The sequence below is a fragment of the Lepus europaeus genome, chromosome 22, assembly GCF_033115175.1.
Source record: "Lepus europaeus isolate LE1 chromosome 22, mLepTim1.pri, whole genome shotgun sequence".
NCBI classification, from domain to species: domain Eukaryota; kingdom Metazoa; phylum Chordata; class Mammalia; order Lagomorpha; family Leporidae; genus Lepus; species Lepus europaeus.
Genome location: NC_084848.1, coordinates 37,502,967 through 37,522,020, shown reverse-complemented (window position 1 = coordinate 37,522,020; position 19,054 = coordinate 37,502,967). Strand labels below are relative to the sequence as shown.

The 19,054-nt window shown below is 40.5% G+C and overlaps 1 protein-coding gene across 1 annotated transcript in view; it reads right to left on the bottom strand.

The window, feature by feature from the left end:
- Nucleotides 1-19,054, bottom strand: part of MNAT1 (MNAT1 component of CDK activating kinase) — a 231,626-nt gene that overhangs the window by 133,515 nt on the left and 79,057 nt on the right. Inside the window, exons 4-5 of the mRNA XM_062181264.1 lie at nucleotides 12,873-12,976; nucleotides 2,936-3,076 (exon numbers count right to left, since the gene is read on the bottom strand). Coding sequence (XP_062037248.1) covers nucleotides 2,936-3,076; nucleotides 12,873-12,976 — 245 coding nt within the window. The remainder of the gene's footprint in view (nucleotides 1-2,935; nucleotides 3,077-12,872; nucleotides 12,977-19,054) is intronic.

The window sequence follows — 19,054 nt, the reverse complement described above, 5'->3', positions numbered from 1 at the left end:
ATATAATGTAATATCACTGCTTTTTAAAAGATGTAAAAAGTGACTTTTGGCACAAGGACCAAATCCAAAAATAGGATAAAAAATACTAATAAGTAGTACTTATTGCATGAATCAGGTCCAGAGATTAATTCTGGGAATTTACCTTTTAGGAATATTTATAAAATGTCAATGCCATCTTTTTAAAGTAAGCTGCAACAAATGAACATACACTAAAAAGAAATTCTTTCATTTAGTTAACAATGGCTCGAGAAAATTAAAAGTAATTAATTCAATTAGTCAAGAGAAATGAAAGTATGCTAACATTTATAATCAAACAATTTAGTAAAAATTGAAAAATTAACTAGGAATTTTTAAAAATAAAATTTTTAAATGGAAATCAAAAATCCTAACTGCAGAGGTCTTCTAAACCTATCATAAATACTTGTACTAATGAACACAGTAAATTACTAAGAATTATTTAAGTACCATATTATATGATCCAAATAGTGAGGAAAACATGGGTAGTAATAACTTGCAGGTGAAGAAAACAAGAAGGGTAGAAACTCACAAAACCAATGTTTTTTGTTTTGTTTTGTTTTTTTGACAGGCAGAGTGGACAGTGAGAGAGAGAGAGACAGAGAGAAAGGTCTTCCTTTACTGTTGGTTCACCCTCCAGTGGCTACCGCGGCCGGTGCACCGCACTGATCCGAAGCCAGGAGCCAGGTGCTTCTCCTGGTCTCCCATGCGGTGCAGGGCCCAAGCACTTGGGCTATCCTCCACTACCCTCCCGGGCCACAGCAGAGAGCTGGCCTGGAAGAGGGGCAACTGGGACAGAATCCGGCGCCCCGACCGGGACTAGAACCAGGTGTGCCGGCGCCACTAGGCAGAGGATTAGCCTGTTGAGCCAGGGCGCCGGCAAAACCAATGTTAACTCCAGGTCCTATGCAATGCACATTACAGTTGGACATGTTGCTTCATGGTTCACTGAGTCAGAGGAGCTTCATATTAATGAGGCAGCAAAATTTAGTGCTCGTGAGGACTAAATGACATGCAAGAATAAATGCTATGCCAAGGTAGGCAACCTCAAAACTCTTTATCAGATGAAAAATAAGACATTAAAAGTGTATTTTTATTTGCTATCAAAGCTTTATATTTGGAATTAATTCCAAATTAATTTGTATGTATGGAAAAGAAGCATTTTATTCCGCCTCCCCCAAAACTGTGCTTCTCTTTGTATAAAATTAAGAAGAAACTTTGAATAAAACAGTAACATCAGTATTTATTAATACATTGTTGAACATTTTTAATTTCTCATTAAACATGTCTACAAAACACAAACCACAACTCATAATGTCATTTCCATTGATAAAATCATACCTGTCACTTAAGAACTAATTAAAGTTGCAGGGAAAACATTATTATTCTATTTTATACGTACTGTCCTCATTTTTAAAACAAAATTTATATTCTGCTCCCAGAGAGCAGGCAGGTTTTGTAAGTGTTTTCTGTCGAAACATCATTAGCATCCTTACTCTTATTTTCCCCTAACTGCCTTGCCTACTTCTAAATTAATTAACGTTCCTTTGTCTTTTTTCCTGGCTAAGTGGCTTTAAGTGCGTTTTTAGGCAAAAGTACTGTAACACACACTCACACACACACACACACTTTATCCCATCATAGAATTACAGAAAATCAACTAGAGAGGGAAGCTAATTGTGTTAATATAAAACAAATACTTTACAGAAATGAATTAGATAAACAGAAAGGAAAAGCAAACAATGCAAAATGACTTTTTTAGAAAGGAAAATCTTCTAGTTTGTGATGACATCAAATCCATGAAGCACTCCACAAACCTAAGTTATTATTGCTACCGCTATTATCTAACAATGTTGACTACTTAGAGAGCTAATTGTTCAAAAATAGCAATAATTTGCAAAACACTGCCATTTCTTACAAATACATTTTTTATGCAAAAATAAGAAACACAGTTCTGCCACCGAGTAACCAGAGTCATTATGCATCTAAGCACAGGGTCAAAAAACACTGAAAACCGAGCTGGATTTAGAAATCAGGAGAAAAATGCTCTGAAAACAATGTGTTTTACTCAGTAAGCTTAGAAACATTTACACATTCTATTACCCGTATTCTGGCTTACGTCAGTTTTAATGTCTCACCTAAAAATAAATGGATATTGACAAAAAATTTTTTTAGAAAAGAAGTAAAATACACCAGAACATGTTCACAAAAACACTTAGAGCAAATCACTTCAGATCCTTCATAGCAGTTGACAAGGTATAAATAAGTAGGCAGATAAGTAAGAAAATTAGAACTAAAGTCATGTTTAATAAGCTTATCACTAAACTCACTTTGGGATAGAAACTGAGTATCAGATAAACTTATATTATGCCATATTCCAAAAAAACATAATTTTTTCCCCAAGCAAACATAATTTTTCCCCCAAGCATATACTTTGTAGATTAAAGATTGCCATAATCTTCCCATCAAGAAGTTAAGATCTACATCCCTTCCCTTTGATACTAAGTGGGAACTTTTACTAATAAATATGGTGGAATTGATGCTGTGCCATTTTCACACCCCAAGTCTTTAACATTAAAGGCTTTTATTTTTTTATTCTTGGAATAATCTCTCATGCAGCCCTGAGCCACCACGTTAGAGACCAACTACAAAGAAGCCGCGGAGAGCAGCCTTGAGACCTCTGGTGTCTCCACTGGGCCAGGAGGTCCACTTGAATTCCTAACTCACGAAACTGGGAACATAAAAGAATGCTATTTTGGGGAGATGACCACTTACTGAGCAACAGATATACTGATATTAAAATAACGACCAAAACTAAAGGTGACCCAAGTACAAACTGTGTGAGTGCCATTATCTAGCATCATAAACAGGAAATGGAAGTCCTGAAGACTTTTTAATCACAATTAGCATTAACACATACCAGTTCATCAAGAAAAGCTTGCTTATTCTTCCTTTTTAGAATCTGCTGCAGCTGTTCTTCTTTTTGTATAAACAGTCTTCTTTGTTCATTTTCCTGTCGTTCTACCTCTAAAGCTTCTTCCAGTTCTTCCTGTTCCCGAGTCTAAAACAGAAATTTACATATGTCTGGCATGTGATAAATTGAGTAAACAACAGCAATTTTATATTACAATCTGATACCATCTTTGCTGGAAGTAGAAAACACACTAGGGATTTATTTTTTAATAATGCAACAATTCCACTTGAGGGAACTAGAACTCATTTTATTTCATGTGGACATGTTACTATTAAAGAGAATGACATCTAACACTAAACAGAAACCTAAACAAAGTACACAAAGCCCAGCATTAATAATATATATCATTAACAATTATATTTAATAATGGGATTTTTAAATATATAATTCCTACCAACACTTTCAAATCATTTAAGGTAGTTAAAGCATAAACAAAAAAGACAAGAACAAAAACCAGAGGCCTATGATGTTGGCGTAGAAGGTAAAGCCTGACCGCATGTCGGGCATACCATAAAAGGGCTGGTTCAAGTTCCAGCTGCTCCACTTCTAATGTGCCTGGGAAAGCAGTGGAAGATGGCCTACGTCTTTGGGCCTCTGCATCCACGTGGGAGATCTGGAAGAAGCTCCTAGCTCCTGGCTCCTGGCTCCACCCCAGCCGTTGAGGTCATTTTGGGGACTGAACCACTGGATAGCAGATCTCTCTCTCTCTCTTCCTCTCGCTCTCTCCCCTTCTCTCTTTATCGCTTCCTTTTAAATAAATAAATCTTAAAAAAAAAACAAAAAACAAAAAACAGAAAATCTCCATACAAAGCTATGGATTAAAACACTCTGTTTAGGGGTCGGCGTTATGGTGCAGAAGGCATCCCATTAAGCACAAGTTCAAGCCCTGACTGCTCCACTTCCAATTCAGTTCCTTGCTAATGTGCCCAGTGCAAGCAGCAGAAGATGGCCCAAGTTGCTGGGGCCCTGCCACCCACATGGGAGATCCAGTTGGAGCTCCAGGCTCCTGGCTTCAGCCTGGCTGTTGCAGCCATTTGGGCAGTGAACCAGCATATGAAATCTCTTTCTCTCTCTTTGTAACTCTGTACTTCAAATAATTAAAGTACATCTTTTTCAAAAACAACTACATTTAAAATACTAGCTTTGACAAAAATAATTTCCAAAACATGTGAGACAATGAAAAATTATCACAGTACTTAGCTTTCTCCAAAATTTAAAGAAAATCTTTATGATGTTGAAGTTCTAAATAGTACTGAACTTTTTCTAACACTAGAACACATATTTTAAGAGTTCTCTTTGTGGACTAAAGAATTCAGAACTCAAAACTAGTATGCTGACAAACTGAAATACAGATCTACTCATTCCCTTTTATGAAGTTTCTCAGAAATATTAAAAAGTTTCAGGCTCTGAAACTCAGTCCAATTCTAACTCATACTTAAAGGAATATTCTGCAGCCAGCACTGTGGCGTAGTGAGCTAAGCCTCTGTCTGTGATACCAGCATCCCATGTGGGTGCTGGTTTCCTGGCTGCTCCTCTTCCAATCCAGCTCTCTGCTATGGCCTGGGAAAACAGTAGAAGATGGCCCAAGTCCTTGGGCCCCTGTACCCGTGTGGGAGACTGGGAAGAAGCTCCTGGCTCCTGGCTTCAGATTGGCCCAGCTCTGGCTGTTGCAGCCATCTGGGGAGTGAACAAGCAGATGGAAGGTCTTTCTGTCTCTCCCTCTCTGTCTGTAACTCTGCCTCTCAAATAAATATTAAAAAAAAAAATTTAATGTAATATTCTACCTATGCTCTTAATTCTTATGAATGAGAAATACAGTAAAATCTGAATGATTTTATTTTCAAATCTTGACTCTTCCTTTTGACGATATTATAGTACTGCTAAATTTTAACATAATATTGAGAATTTGTGACATCTCTAGGCAAATACAGCACACAGGGAAAGAATACAATAGGTATGGAGATCACTAACAACATCTATGAATTAACAGACCTCAGAGAAATGTATAGTTTTGACATGAAATAATCTCTATTGGAATTTTTCCCAATTCGCACATTAAGGAATCTCCCTGCAAATATAAAGTTCTCATACAGAAAAGATGTTTCACTCGTATGCTTCAAACTCAGCATGTCCAAAATTAAATTCAGTACCTAGTCTCCCCAAGCTCATCATGCTCCTAGACTCCTTCTTCGAGCTAAGTGCACACCAACATCTCAAGGCAATGTAACCACAAAGTGATCTTTGTTTTCTGCCTCCCCACTTTGTTTCCATAGATCAAACCAGTTGCTAAGAGCTACTGCATCTCTCCCAGTCGGCCTACAAACTTCTACACCTTTACTGTGAGGTGACTAGTTTGGCTCAGGCTCTCAGGGAGAAAGGAATTCATATAATCTATAAGGATCAGTACTAAAACATGTAACAAGTTAAGGGCTCAGACATGAGGACTAGACACTGAACTATCTGACTGGTGGGACATAGGCAGTAAGGGATGAGTCCCATAAAAAAAAAAAAAAAACCCACAAAGACAGGGCCTGCAGCTGTGGAGCAGCAGGCTGGGCCGCCATCTGCTATGCCTGCATCCCTTACGGGCGCCGGTTTATGTCCCAGCTGCTCCACTTCAGATGGAGCTTCCTGATGACGTGCCTGGAAAGGCAGTGGCCCTAACTGCTTGGGCCCCTGCACCCACATGGGGAGACCTGGAACAAGCTCCTGGCTCCTAGCTTCGGCCTGCCCACACCCTGCCTGTTGCAGCTGTTTGGAGAGTTAACCAATAGTGGATGATCTCTTTCTCTCTCTCTCTTTGTCTGTCTGTCTCCCCGCCTTCTCTGCAACTCTGCCTTCTAAATAAATAAATGAATCTTAAAAAAGAGATACAAGTCAACCCAGATATAGATATGTAATTAAGTATAACAAGTAGAAGCAGACACAGGGTATACAGTGAGCAAACAACTGATACGGTGGTAAATTTTCCTTGGAAGGACAAGTAGAAACAGAAAAGGTTTCAAACAGAATGTTGTGGGTTGAATTGCGGTCTCCAGAAAAACACGTTGAAGTCCTAACTCCTGGTACCTATCAATGTGACTTCATTTGTAAACAAGTCCGCAGATGAGATGAAGTTAAGGTCACACTGGAAATCTGGACACAGGGAGAAGACCATGTGAAAAGAGAGGCAGAGATTACAGTGATGCAAATACAAGGCAAAAAAAGATCAATATTGTTGGCAATCAACAGAAGCTAGAAGTGGCAAGGAAGGATCCCCCCTAAAAACTTCTGAGAGCATGGCACTGTTCACACCTTGATTTTAAACTTCTAGCCTCAATAATGGTAAGAGAATAAATTTCTGTTATTTTTTTTTTTTTTTAATTTTTGACAGGCAGAGTGGACAGTAGAGGGAGACAGAGAGAAAGGTCTTCCTTTTTGCCGTTGGTTCACCCTCCAATGGCCGCCGCGGTAGGCACGCTGCAGCCGGCGCACCGCACTGTTCCGATGGCAGGAGCCAGGTGCTTATCCTGGTCTCCCATGCGGGTGCAGGGCCCAAGGACTTGGGCCATCCTCCACTGCACTCCCTGGCCACAGCAGAGAGCTGGCCTGGAAGAGGGGCAACCGGGACAGGATTGGTGCCCCAACCGGGACTAGAACCCGGTGTGCCGGCGCCGCAAGGCGGAGGATTAGCCTACTGAGCCACGGCACCGGCTTAAATTTCTGTTATTATAAACCACTGAATTTGTGGTAATTTGTTACAACAGCCCTAGGAAATTAATACATGGAGATTGAGCTAAGGATTCAAGTATTTAGCCCTATCAACAGTGAAACAAAAAGGACAAAGACATTAAAAAGCTGGGAGCTTGGTCATGGCTTGGCCAAGCCATGAAATGAGGAAGGGAGAAAGTTAACGGAATCTGTGCCATACTAAGGCAACTGAGAAGACATTAAGGAACTTTGAGTTTAGAAAGATGACTGACCAGAAGCTGTAAGGTATACAGATGAACAGAGTTCAAGACTGATGACAGAAAGACTAGTTAGAAAAATATGCTAATAACTCAAATAAAAATGAAGGGTACTAAATAAAGTGATAATAAAATTAAAAGATGAAACAAATTTGGAAAATAATACATCTGGCACTGTGGCAAAGCGGGTTAACTCCCTGGCCTGGGGCACCGGCATCCCATATGGACACCAGTTTGAGCCCCAGCTGCTCCACTTCCTATCTAGCTTTGCTATGGCCTGGGAAAGCAGTAGAAGATGGCCCAAGTGCTAGAGCCCCTGCACCCACGTGGAAGACCCGGAAGAAGCTCCTGGCTCCTGGCTTCGGATTGGCGCAGCTCCGGCCATTGCAGCCAACTGGGGAGTGAACCAGCGGATGGAAGACCTCTCTCTCTGCCTCTCCTCTCTCTGTGTAACTCTGACTTTCAAATAAATAAATAAATCTAAAAAAAAAAAAAAAAGAAAGAAAATAATACAGAGCCACGATCAACAGAATATCAAAACTGACAAAACATGGCTTGAATATTTCAATGGATGCTGGCACCATTCACTGAGATAAAGAACATAATAAGAGACAGAATGAACTTTAATTCAAAACCTGTCACAAGAGATACGGGATAATATATAAAGTCAAAGTGTGAACACACAAGTATAGGAAGATATGACAATTATATACACATATGCATCCTACAACAGAGCACCAAAATTTGTTATATGCAAATGTTTACAACTGAAGGTACAGATAACAATACAATAATAGAAAGAGACTTCAATAGCACACTTTCAATAATGGATGTAACATCCAAAGTGATCTACAGGGAAATAGAGATCTTAAATAACACTACAGAACAACTTTATGATTCCATTTATACAAGGTATCTAAAATAATCAAATTTGGGGCTGGCGCTATGGCGCAGCAGGTTAACGCCCTGGCCAGAAGCGCCGGCATCCCATATGGGCACCAGTTCGAGTCCCAGCTACTCCTCTTCTGATCCAGCTCTCTGCTATGGCCTGGGACAGCAGTAGAAGATGGCCCAAGTCCTTGGGCCCCTGCACCCGTGTGGGAGACCCAGAGGAAGCTCCTGGTCTCGGATCGGCACAGCTCCGGCCATTGTGGCCAATTGGAAAGTAAACCATCGGATGGAAGACCTCTCTCTCTCTGCTACTTCTCTCTCTGTGTAACTCTTTCAAATAAATGAATAAATCTTTAAAATAAATAAATAAAATAAAATAATCAAATTCATAGAATCAAAGAATGAAATGGTGATTGCCAGGAGTTAAGATAAGGGAGAAACGGGGAGCTACTAATCTAGGGACATGATGTTTCAGCTAAGAAAAATGAAGTTCGGCCGGCGCCGTGGCTCAACAGGCTAATCCTCCACCTTGCGGCGCCAGCACACCGGGTTCTAGTCCCGGTTGGGGCGCCGGATTCTATCCCGCTTGCCCCTCTTCCAGGCCAGCTCTCTGCTATGGCCCGGGGAGGCAGTGGAGGATGGCCCAAGTGCTTGGGCCCTGCACCCGCATGGGAGACCAGGAGAAGCACCTGGCTCCTGCCTTCGGATCAGCGAGATGTGCCGGCTGCAGCGGCCATTGGAGGGTGAACCAACGGTAAAAAGGAAGTCCTTTCTCTCTGTCTCTCTCTCACTATCCATTCTGCCTGTCCAAAAAAAAAAAAAAATGAAGTTCTAGTGATCTGCTGCACAGTGCTATACCTAAAGTAAAACATTTATACACTTAAAATAGCCCTTCAACAGCAGGCATCAACAGCCAGTTTTTTAACACTGCTCTAAGGAATCCAGGGAAGGAGATTCTCTAAGATGCCTTAAGGTGAACTAGAAGAGAAGAGATTGAGCAGATGAGTACCAAGCCCATCACTCGCCTCATTATCACCTCAACCAGAGTATTCTGCATAAATGTGAACATTTCACCCACTAACATGCAGAAAACAACCGTTCTGTATAAGCTCAAATACTTCTCACAATACATACAGTCTTATTTTAACTGGACCAAATACATTTTTCTTTTCATAATCTAGTGGCTACTGACATTGTGACTAACTAGAGTGTCTATTCAAACATATTAATAATGCTTGCCTGTGAAATCCAGAAACTGGCCTCGAGAAAGCACAGTAAGCCTCGGCTCTAGGCTGAGTGGGCTTCAACCTGATTAACGAAACATGAGAACCTCTGAATGCAATACTTTGCCTCTTTCAGATCTCAGCAAAATATTTTGTAGCTGCGTCCAAGAAACTATTACCAGACTTGAAGCCAGCTTCAGCTCCTGACTCAGCAGCCCAAGCTCCCTTTCGCACTCCTTAAAAACCTGAGAGTCTCCTCACTAAAGCAGGACCGTGGGCCAGGCTGAAGCTAGGAGATAAGAGCCTCTTCCAGGTCTCCCGAGTGGGTGCAGGGCCATCCTCCAGAGCTGGATCAGAAGTAAAACAGCCAGGACTCAAACTGGCACCCATATGGGATGCTGGTATCACAGGTGGCAGCTTTACCTGTGATGCCACAGAGCCAGCCTCAGGATGGTAATTCTTGAGACCCCAAGTCTACTACCATCCTCATCATCTGGTAGATTAAACTTTCTCTTTATTCTATCATCAAACCTTGTCCTCATTATTCTGATTTGGCATCATTAGCAAAGACAGGACTTCCAGTAACATTATGTGACTGGGACCTGTCTCTTTCGCCATCTCCCCCACAACACAGAACTACTTACAACTCTCAGAACTCTCCAAGCTTATCTTCTTGCCTTTGCTAATGATTTCCTTCTGGTGGAATGTCCTTATGCCATTCTCCCTATCTTCACTCCTGTCCCAGTTCCTTCAACCAGCACAACTTCTACTTGTCCTATTCAGGCTTCATCCCCCCTGTGATGTGTTTCTCAATCTTCAGGAATGGTTTAGGTATCTCCCCTCTGTGCTCCCATGGTAACAGGCACATAGTTCTCTCCATGTGATTATGACATCTATTGCCCAGCCCCTAGAAAATAAAGGCTTTCATACATCTTCTTACACTATATGCTTACCAGATGCTCAAATGAATTTACTGTATATATTTTTGGTCAAACTGTTAGAAATTCTATTCAGCAATCTCTGTCTTTCTTGAAAATCCAGAAAATCAAAAATAAAAATTAAGCAAATCTTCACTACAACTCTATTTCGAGACTGGATCACCTTTGTCAGTTTCCCACGCACACACTGAGTTCAAGTGTCAGCTCCATGAGACAACTGAGATCTCTCCAGCATGCACCCAGCAACAGTTTCCCTGTATCAGGATTCTGCCACTTCAGGCGCCTACTCAAACAGGAGACTGCTATTTTTTCCTTCTATGATACAACTCTAATTTTCTGGAACAATGAGACTTCAACATTCAGAGACAGAAAAGGCAATTTGCTACCTTAGGTTGGAAAGATATGTAAATTAGCCCATCCTCCACATACCACCCAATGGAACCATCATTACTGACACGTTAACTAGTACCATGCTAAAAATTGTAACCCGAAGTCTGCATGTTTATGTCAATACCAGTCTTCTCACTAAAACAGTACAAACAGATACAAGGGCTAATTATTACTAGAGAAGATTAAGAGCAATCCAAGGCCAGCGCCGCGGCTCACTAGGCTAATTCTCCGCCTGCAGTGCCAGCACTAGTCCCAATTGGGGTGCCAGATTCTGTCCAGGTTGCTCCTCTTCCAGTCCAGCTCTCTGCTGTGGCCCGGGAGTGCAGTGGAGGATGGCCCAAGTGCTTGGGCCCTGCACCCACATGGGAGACCAGGAGGAAGCACCTGGCTCCTGGCTTTGGATCGGCACAGCGCGCCAGCATGTTGCAGCTGGCCATGGCGCCCACTTGGGGGCTGAACCAACGGAAAAAGGAAGACCTTTCTCTCTGTCTCTCTCTCTCTCACTGTCTAACTCTGCCTGTAAAAAAAAAAAAAAAAAAAAAAAAAAAAAAAAAAAAAAAGAGTACTCCAAACCTCACTGTAGCATATGTGAAACAATGACTGTTTTATTTGATAACATCATTATAAAGCTGTCAGATAATTATAAATTCCTACTATATACAACCAGTCTAGAATTAGATTATTCTTTCATTTTACCTCTCAGTATTATTTCCCACCTTAAACTACGGGTGAAAAAACACTCGCTTGAACAGAACAACCTTTCATTACTAAATTAAGTAGGGCCAAGGCAACAAGCTACCTCAACAAACCTAGTTTTGCGTGCATCTTTGATTTACCCAGAGAAGGCTCCTGGGCAAGAACAATAATTTCTATGGCAATGCTGATGCTCTCAGAAATTAGATACATTTTTAAGGATGACGGCCTGGGTCTGAAAAGAATAAGAATCTGCTGTCAATTCTTTGAGAGCTTTATGGCAAGACAGCAGTATCTAAAAGAAACGTTTTAAGACGATAAAGCGGAAGTTCCTTCCAAAGACAAGATGCAGGTAGAAGCTATGCGGGGCAGGCATTTACTGCAATGGTTAGGATGTCACTTGAGCACCTGATCCATACCAGAGTGCCTGGGTTTGAGTCCCAGCTGCACTTCTGACGCTAGCTTCTCACTAAGGTGCACCCCAGGAGGCAGCAGATAATAGGTAAAGTACTTGGGTCCCTACTTCCCACATGGGAGACCCAAACTAAGTTCCCAGCCGCAGCTATTGCAGACATTTGGGAAATGAACCAACAGAAGATCTCTATTTCTTTTTCTCTCTCTCTCTTCCTCCTCTTTTTATCTCCCTTTCAATTAAATTTAAACAGAAAATACAAGCTACATGATTCAAATATACTTCTATCATTTTACTGATTATAATTTCCTGATAAAGTTGTAATCACCCAAAAGCAGAAAGCTAAGTTATACAAAAAAAGTTAAAGCTAAATTGTATAAATCAATTACATCTCTGCACATAGGTAATTCTTTTATAGAATATATTTTAATAATCAATTTAAAGTCCTTAAAAAAATTCAAAACAAATATCAGCTCAACTAAAACAAACCAAAATTACTTTCTTTCCTTTTGCTACAATTTATTTGAAAGTCAGAATTACAGGGAGAGAAGGAGAGAAAAGAGAGAGATCTTCCATTCACTGGTTCACTCCCCAGATGCCCACAATAGCTGGGACTAAGCCAGGCTAAAGCCAGGGGCCAGGAGCTTCATCTAGGACTCCCACTTGTGTGGCCAGGGCCCAAGTACTTGAGTCATCCTCCATTGCTTTTCTCAGGCCATTAGCAGGGAGCTGGATCAGAAGTGGAACAGCCAGGACTCGAACCTGTGCCCACATGGGATGCCAGCATCACAGGCAGTGTCTTCACCCACTATGCTACACAGTGCTGACCTCCCTCAATTACTTTCATATGGAGCAATGTTATTTTTTCAGTAAAACAAAAAGATAACTAATAAAGAAAATAAAGCTAGCTCTCACATTTGTTCTGATTGAATCATGAATTTGTTTTAGTTTCCAGTAAATACTGTTTTTGTTTTCTTTATCTCCCTCTGGGAGATATGTCTAAGTTCTCCACCCCTCTTAAATGAGAAAGAAATTAACGTCAAAGGATAAGAATGAACTTCTATTATTTTTGTGACCATTGTCCAAGTGTACTCTTACCAGAGAACTATATAGAATTAACAATCACCTACCTTATGAATCCAGTTTCTTCAGAAAGCACAGTCTAACGTAATGCTATTGAAGATATTTCTGCTACAGTAATGTCTGTTTGCTCACCTACAAGCCTAAGTAACATTTATTAGTATTTCTGAGCTAAATGTCAGCTAAATTCTTTGTAAACATAATTTATTTTAAAGGAAGATAGGTTTTGGGGGTTTTTAAAATTTGTTTAAAGAATCAGGTGAAAGCATTTGGTTCTAATACAAAAGAAGAAAATACTTAGCAACCAACCAGCTTTAATTTATTTTTCTGGATAACATCTTTGTTTTCTTTTTGGTATTTCTCCATTTTCTTTTTGGTGTTGTCCAAATCCACATTGTTGGTCAAGTTGAACACTGCATCAGAAAGGAAACAATGACATCAAACACGGTGTCAATGTCAATCTTGAACAGACATCACAAACGAAATGTTCACCACAGTTCTCTCTCATCAGCCTGTCCTTCTGTAGCCAGTCCTACAGGTAGCCCCTAGTCTGCTTCCTACATTGGAGACTAGCTCAAGTTACGGCAATCACATTTTCTGAGGGAAACATAGACATCTGCCAGACAAATGCACAGAATGTCTGCCTTATCAGGATCACTCCAGACACCGAAGATCCATGCTTGCCACAATCACGTTAGATCTGATTTTCATGGTCTTCACTTTAACTTTAAACATTATTACTCATATTTTCAAATAAAAAAGTAAGTCTGAGACCTACCACACTGGTCAGAATCAATACTGCAAAGAATCTGTGCTCCAGAAATTTTAAAATGATACAAAAGAATTTCAAAATCGTATAATTTATATCAAACAGAAACCAGATTTTGTTCACTCTCTAACTGCCTACAACAACATGACTAGGCACAAGCTTGATTTATTTCCCGTGTAGTCTGGATCTGCAGAAGTATGAACTACAAAGCAGCTGAACCCTAAGGGGGAAGGTAAAGGATAAACTGGCACCCAAAGCTTGACTTAAATACTTTCCCGACAGAAGTCACTGAGATATGTTCAAACACTGCTAAATTTTCAATGAGTCAGAATTTTCTTTTAATAATTCCAACTCTAGATAATTTAAATTACAAATGTCATACTCCCTTCTAATTTACATAAGCATATTGTTACTTTGAATCAAAGAAAAAAGAAAACTTTCTCTTGGTATGTGTGGACTCCTATAAGAGGCAGGCATTTCATGCAATGGTTCAGATGCACCCTGGGAGACATGCGCATTCCATACTGAAGTGCCTAGCTCACGTCCCAATTCCAGTTGACTGCTAAGGTGCATCCAAGGAGACAGGAGGTGACTGCTCAGTGGTTGGTGCCCTACCACAAAGGTGGAAGTCTGGGATTGAGTTCCCTGCTCCTCCTGGCTTGGGCCTGGCCCAACATTCAGCATCTAGGGAATGTATTAGCAGATGGACAATCGATCTCTTTTTTTTTTCTCTCCTCCTCCTCCTCCCTCCTAATAAATAAAACTTTTTAAGGTTTTAAGTAAACTCACATTAAAAAGTACAGCCTGAATCAGCCCATGAAAGAATCCATTTCATTACTCATTCTACCCTTTCTTCCAGTTACTTACCACTGCTTTCTGCTTCTTGTCCTAAAGCAAGAAGAATCTACCTTAAGTAACTCTGCTGTGTCCTCTAGTGTTTCTACATGCTCCTTCCCCATCTCATGCTTCCCCTTAAGTAATAACCATCTCAAGGAGTTCCCAGACTTGCATATTATAGAAGCCTGTAAGGGTTGAAAACCAATCCTGGAGGACTGAAATAGAACTGCCTGTTCTGTTGAATAAGGCTAACAAACAGACTCAAAAGACCAATTGGATCCATAATCCCATTTTTATAGAAAGCTCTTATTTAATAAATATATATTTCACAGGTACAACTTTTGGAATATAGCAGTTCTTCCCCCCATACCCACCCTCCCACCCCTAAACCATCCACCTCCTACTCCCTCTCCCATCCCATTCTTCATTAAGCATAATAATCTCATTTTTTTTTTTTTTTTGGACAGGCAGAGTGGATAGTGAGAGAGAGAGACAGAGAGGAACGTCTTCCTTTTTGCCATTGGTTCACCCTCCAATGGCCGCTGCGGCCAGCGCATCTCGCTGATCCGAAGCCAGGAGCCAGGTGCTTCTCCTGGTCTCCCATGCGGGTGCAGGGCCCAAGCACTTGAGCCATCCTCCACTGCCTTCCCGGGCCATATCAGAGAGCTGGCCTGGAAGAGGGGCAACCGGGATAGAATCCAGCGCCCCGACCGGGACTAGAACCTGGTGTGCCAGCGCCGCAAGGCGGAGGATTAGCCTGTTAAGCCACAGCGCCAGCCAATAATCTCATTTTTTAAAATGAAATTTTATTCTACTTGAAAGGCAAAAAGACAGAGAGGGACATACAGACACAGACAGAGGTATCTCCCATACGCTGGTTCACTCGCTGAATGCCTCCCACAACCAAGGCTATGCAGAACTCAGTCTGGGTCTCCACGTGGATGGCAGGGACCCAACCACCTGCTGCCTCCCAGGGTGTGCATCAGGAGGAAGCTGGAATCGAGAGCAGAGCCAAGATCCAAAATGGGCACTCCATCTTTGGGATGCAGGCATCCTAAGCAGTATCTTAACTACTGCAGCTAATGCCTGTCTCAATCTCATTTTTATCTCCTTAAAAGACCAATTGAATTCAGAACATTAACTTATCTTAATCATTATTGAAAATCTAGGCTTATTGAGAGATATAGCCAAATTCAACTCAATCCTGATGTGCAATTTTAAAACGCATGGGGAATTGGGAGAAAATGAGAAACAATAGCCTTCTAGCTACTTCTTCGGCTTTTTAAACACTAAGCAGAGACAGAAAACAGTAATGGTGCTAAGTCACAGAACGTGGGTAGGATGCGATGTGGTGCACTGCCCATTGATCTACTCTGGTCCTGACAAGAAACAGAGCTGCTGAACAAGGAACACCCTCAGAAAGACACCTGTGATACATTAGCTAATATGGTGATTTCACTGTCTCTGCTAGCCACTCTCAACTTACCCTTTCCATTCACTAGGCCATCCCCTGAGCTCACAACAGCCCAGCCTTGACATCTGCTGATACAACCAGAGTAGGTTTCCTCTCACTTGTGTTTGAAAGGCTTCTTTCTCAAAACTCTTCTTGAAGAATACATTCTATATAGCAAACACCTAAGGAATATGTCTGACACTTGACCTAATCACTCCACATATCCTTCTACCAACTTTATGAGACATGTACCACTCTAATTTCCACTTTACAGATAAGATTAAACATACCAAATAACTTGTCTAAGGTATACAGCTAATACATGTTAGAACCACGATTTTATCATCGGCTACCTGATTCCAAAACCTGAACTTGTATCTACAGTACTAGTTGTGTTGTTTTTCTCAGTATCTGACAACCATCGCTAGCCCAGTTCAACATCCCTCTCACCTGTATAGGCCCTACACTTCCCCATCTTGGAACCTATAATCAAACTTCCCCTGTGCCTACAGGGTTTACCTTGGCACCAGTCTCAACCTTGGACGATTGTGAATATCCAGATCTAACTCACCTTCTATACCAAGCTTAATCACCAGCTCGTCTTCATTAACTTACTTTACAATTGCAATCTCTCAGTCTCTGAATACCCACAAGGTATTACCTAATATCTACTTTAAACCCTATTTAATTATTTTGAATGTACAAATCTTATCTAAAGTGTTAGAATGTTCCTTGAGGAAAGAATCTAAGTCTGACTCATCTTGATTATTATTACTATCACTTCTACTTCATTCCTATTAGAATGGCAAAAAAAAAAATCATAATCACAGCCGGCGCCGCGGCTCACTAGGCTAATCCTCCGCCTTGCAGCACCGGCACACCAGGTTCTAGTCCCGATTGGGGCACCGATCCTGTCCCGGTTGCCCCTCTTCCAGGCCAGCTCTCTGCTGTGGCCCGGGAGTGCAGTGGAGGATGGCCCAAGTCCTTGGGCCCTGCACCCCATGGGAGACCAGGATAAGCCCCTGGCTCCTGCCATCGGATCAGCGCGGTGCGCCGGCTGCAGCGCACTACCGCGGCGGCCATTGGAGAGTGAACCAACGGAAAAAGGAAGACCTTTCTCTCTGTCTCTCTCTCACTGTCCACTCTGCCTGTCAAAAAAAAAAAATCATAATCGCAATACTAAATACTAGTAAGGACATGGAACAACAGGAACTCTTATTCACTGTTGCTGAGAAGGCAAAATAATACAGTGATTTTGGCAATCTCTTACAAAACTAAACCTATTCCACCATATAATCTGCCAGTCAAGCTCCTAGGTATTTACCCAAATGAGATGAAAATTTATATCCACACAAAAACACACACATGATGTTTACAGTAGTTTTATTCATAATTGCCAATACTTCGAAGCAACCAAAATATCCTTCAATAGGTGAATGTATAAATAAATTGTGGCATATCCAGGCATGGAATATTATTCAGCATTAAAAAAAAAAGAAGAAGAAGAAGAAGAAAACAAGATAGGGGCCAGAGCTGTGGCGCAGCAGGTAAAACCTCCACCTGCTGTGCCAGCATCCCATATGGGCACAGGTTTGAGACCCAGCTGCTCCACTTCTGATCCAGCTCTCTACTATGGTCTGGGAAAAGTAGCAAAAGATGGCCCAAGGCCTTGGGCCCCTGAACCTGTGTAGGAGACCTGGAAGAAGCTCCTGGTTTCTGGCTTTGGATCGGCCCAGCTCCAGCAGTTGTGGCCAATTGGGGAGTAAATCAGTGAATGGAAGATTTCTCTCTCTGTCCCTGCCTCTGCCTCTCTGTAACCTTTTAAATACACAAATAAATCTTAAAAGAAAAAAACAGGAAACAAACAAACAAGGTAAAGAGCTGAGAAAAATCATGAAGGAACTTGAAATGCACGTTATTGAGTGAAAGAAGCCAATTTGAAAAGACTGTATGATACCATCTATACGACATTATGGAAAGGCAAAATGAGGAGGAGAGTGAAAAGGTCAGTGACTGTCAGGGGTTGGCATGCGGAGAGGGATGAATGAGCAGAGCACTGAAGAATTTTAGGGTAACGAAACTTTCTATATGGGGGTTATCCTATATCATTATACATTTGTCAAACCCATAAAACCAACACCAAGAGTGAACCCTAATGTATCTATAGACTTTGAGTGATAACAATATGTCAAAGTAGGTTCACTACTTGTAACAAATCTACCACACTGATTTAGGATGTTGACAGAGGGGGAAGCTGTGCAGGTGTAAGGGCAGAGGAATTATGGGAATCTCTACTTTCTACTCAATTTTGCTGTGAACCTAAAACTAAAAAATAAAGTCTACTTAAAAGAAAAACAACATAAATCCTCCCATCATGTAAAACTCAAGAAGTACTTGCTGAATTACCATAAGAGGAAAAATAAGCTAATGCTAACATTTACCATTATTTTAATAATTATAGTTAATTAAAGCAAGCTTTATTATTATAGTTTGAACATGACAACATAAGAATACTCAAAAACTACAGAAATAATCAATGTATGAAGCTACTGTAAAGCAATAAAATTGATATCCTAAATAAAACTTATTTGAATGTTTAACTGTTTTTTAAAAAGCACCAGGGTTTATTAAAACTTTCCATTAAATAGAAATAGGTAAACTTAGATCCTAAGTGAAATTGATCTGTTTACATATAATTTTTTTATGCTTATCAAAAACTGACAAATTATAATAAAAGTAAAATAATCAAATCTCTTATTTCATTTTTTAGGAAGCAAAGGTAATAGCAACATGATAGACAAAAACATAATCACAGATAAAACAAACACCTTTCTTTTAAAAGAAGGAACCATGAAGTGAATTACTATTTTTAAAGCTTTTCAGACGAACCAAGTCTTGCTCATGTCACAAGGAATCAGGTTGGTATAAGAGCCCTGAAGAAAAAAGAATAGACGCTAATCTTCTATAGCAACCATTTGACCTTTATCTGTTTACTGGTTTAGCTCAGATGTCGACCTGCCTTTAGTGAGGTCAATTAAAAGCAAACAAAAAATCTATTGTATTTCGTGAAAGAGTTAACGCTATTTAAGTCAATTTTGAAGTCTTTTTGACATGCAGAATTTATCATTAAAGCCCTTAGGAGTTTCTCACCCTTCTAAAATAAGTATTCTATGCACCAAAAGAATAATCTATTTATTATGAAAATAAGAAAAAACCTTTGAGATAATCCCTGGGGCCAAAATGAACAAGAAGCTTTACGTACAGAACGTCATAACCACAGAAAAGAGCCTATTGTTAATGCCATAAGAAAGTTCATCTTCATGTGTCCCTTCTATTGTAAATTTTGGGTGGTATTATTCAAAAACCATAATTTTTACAGTTATAATGTTCAAAGAATTCATAATGACTTTTATATAACAAAATGACCTCAAC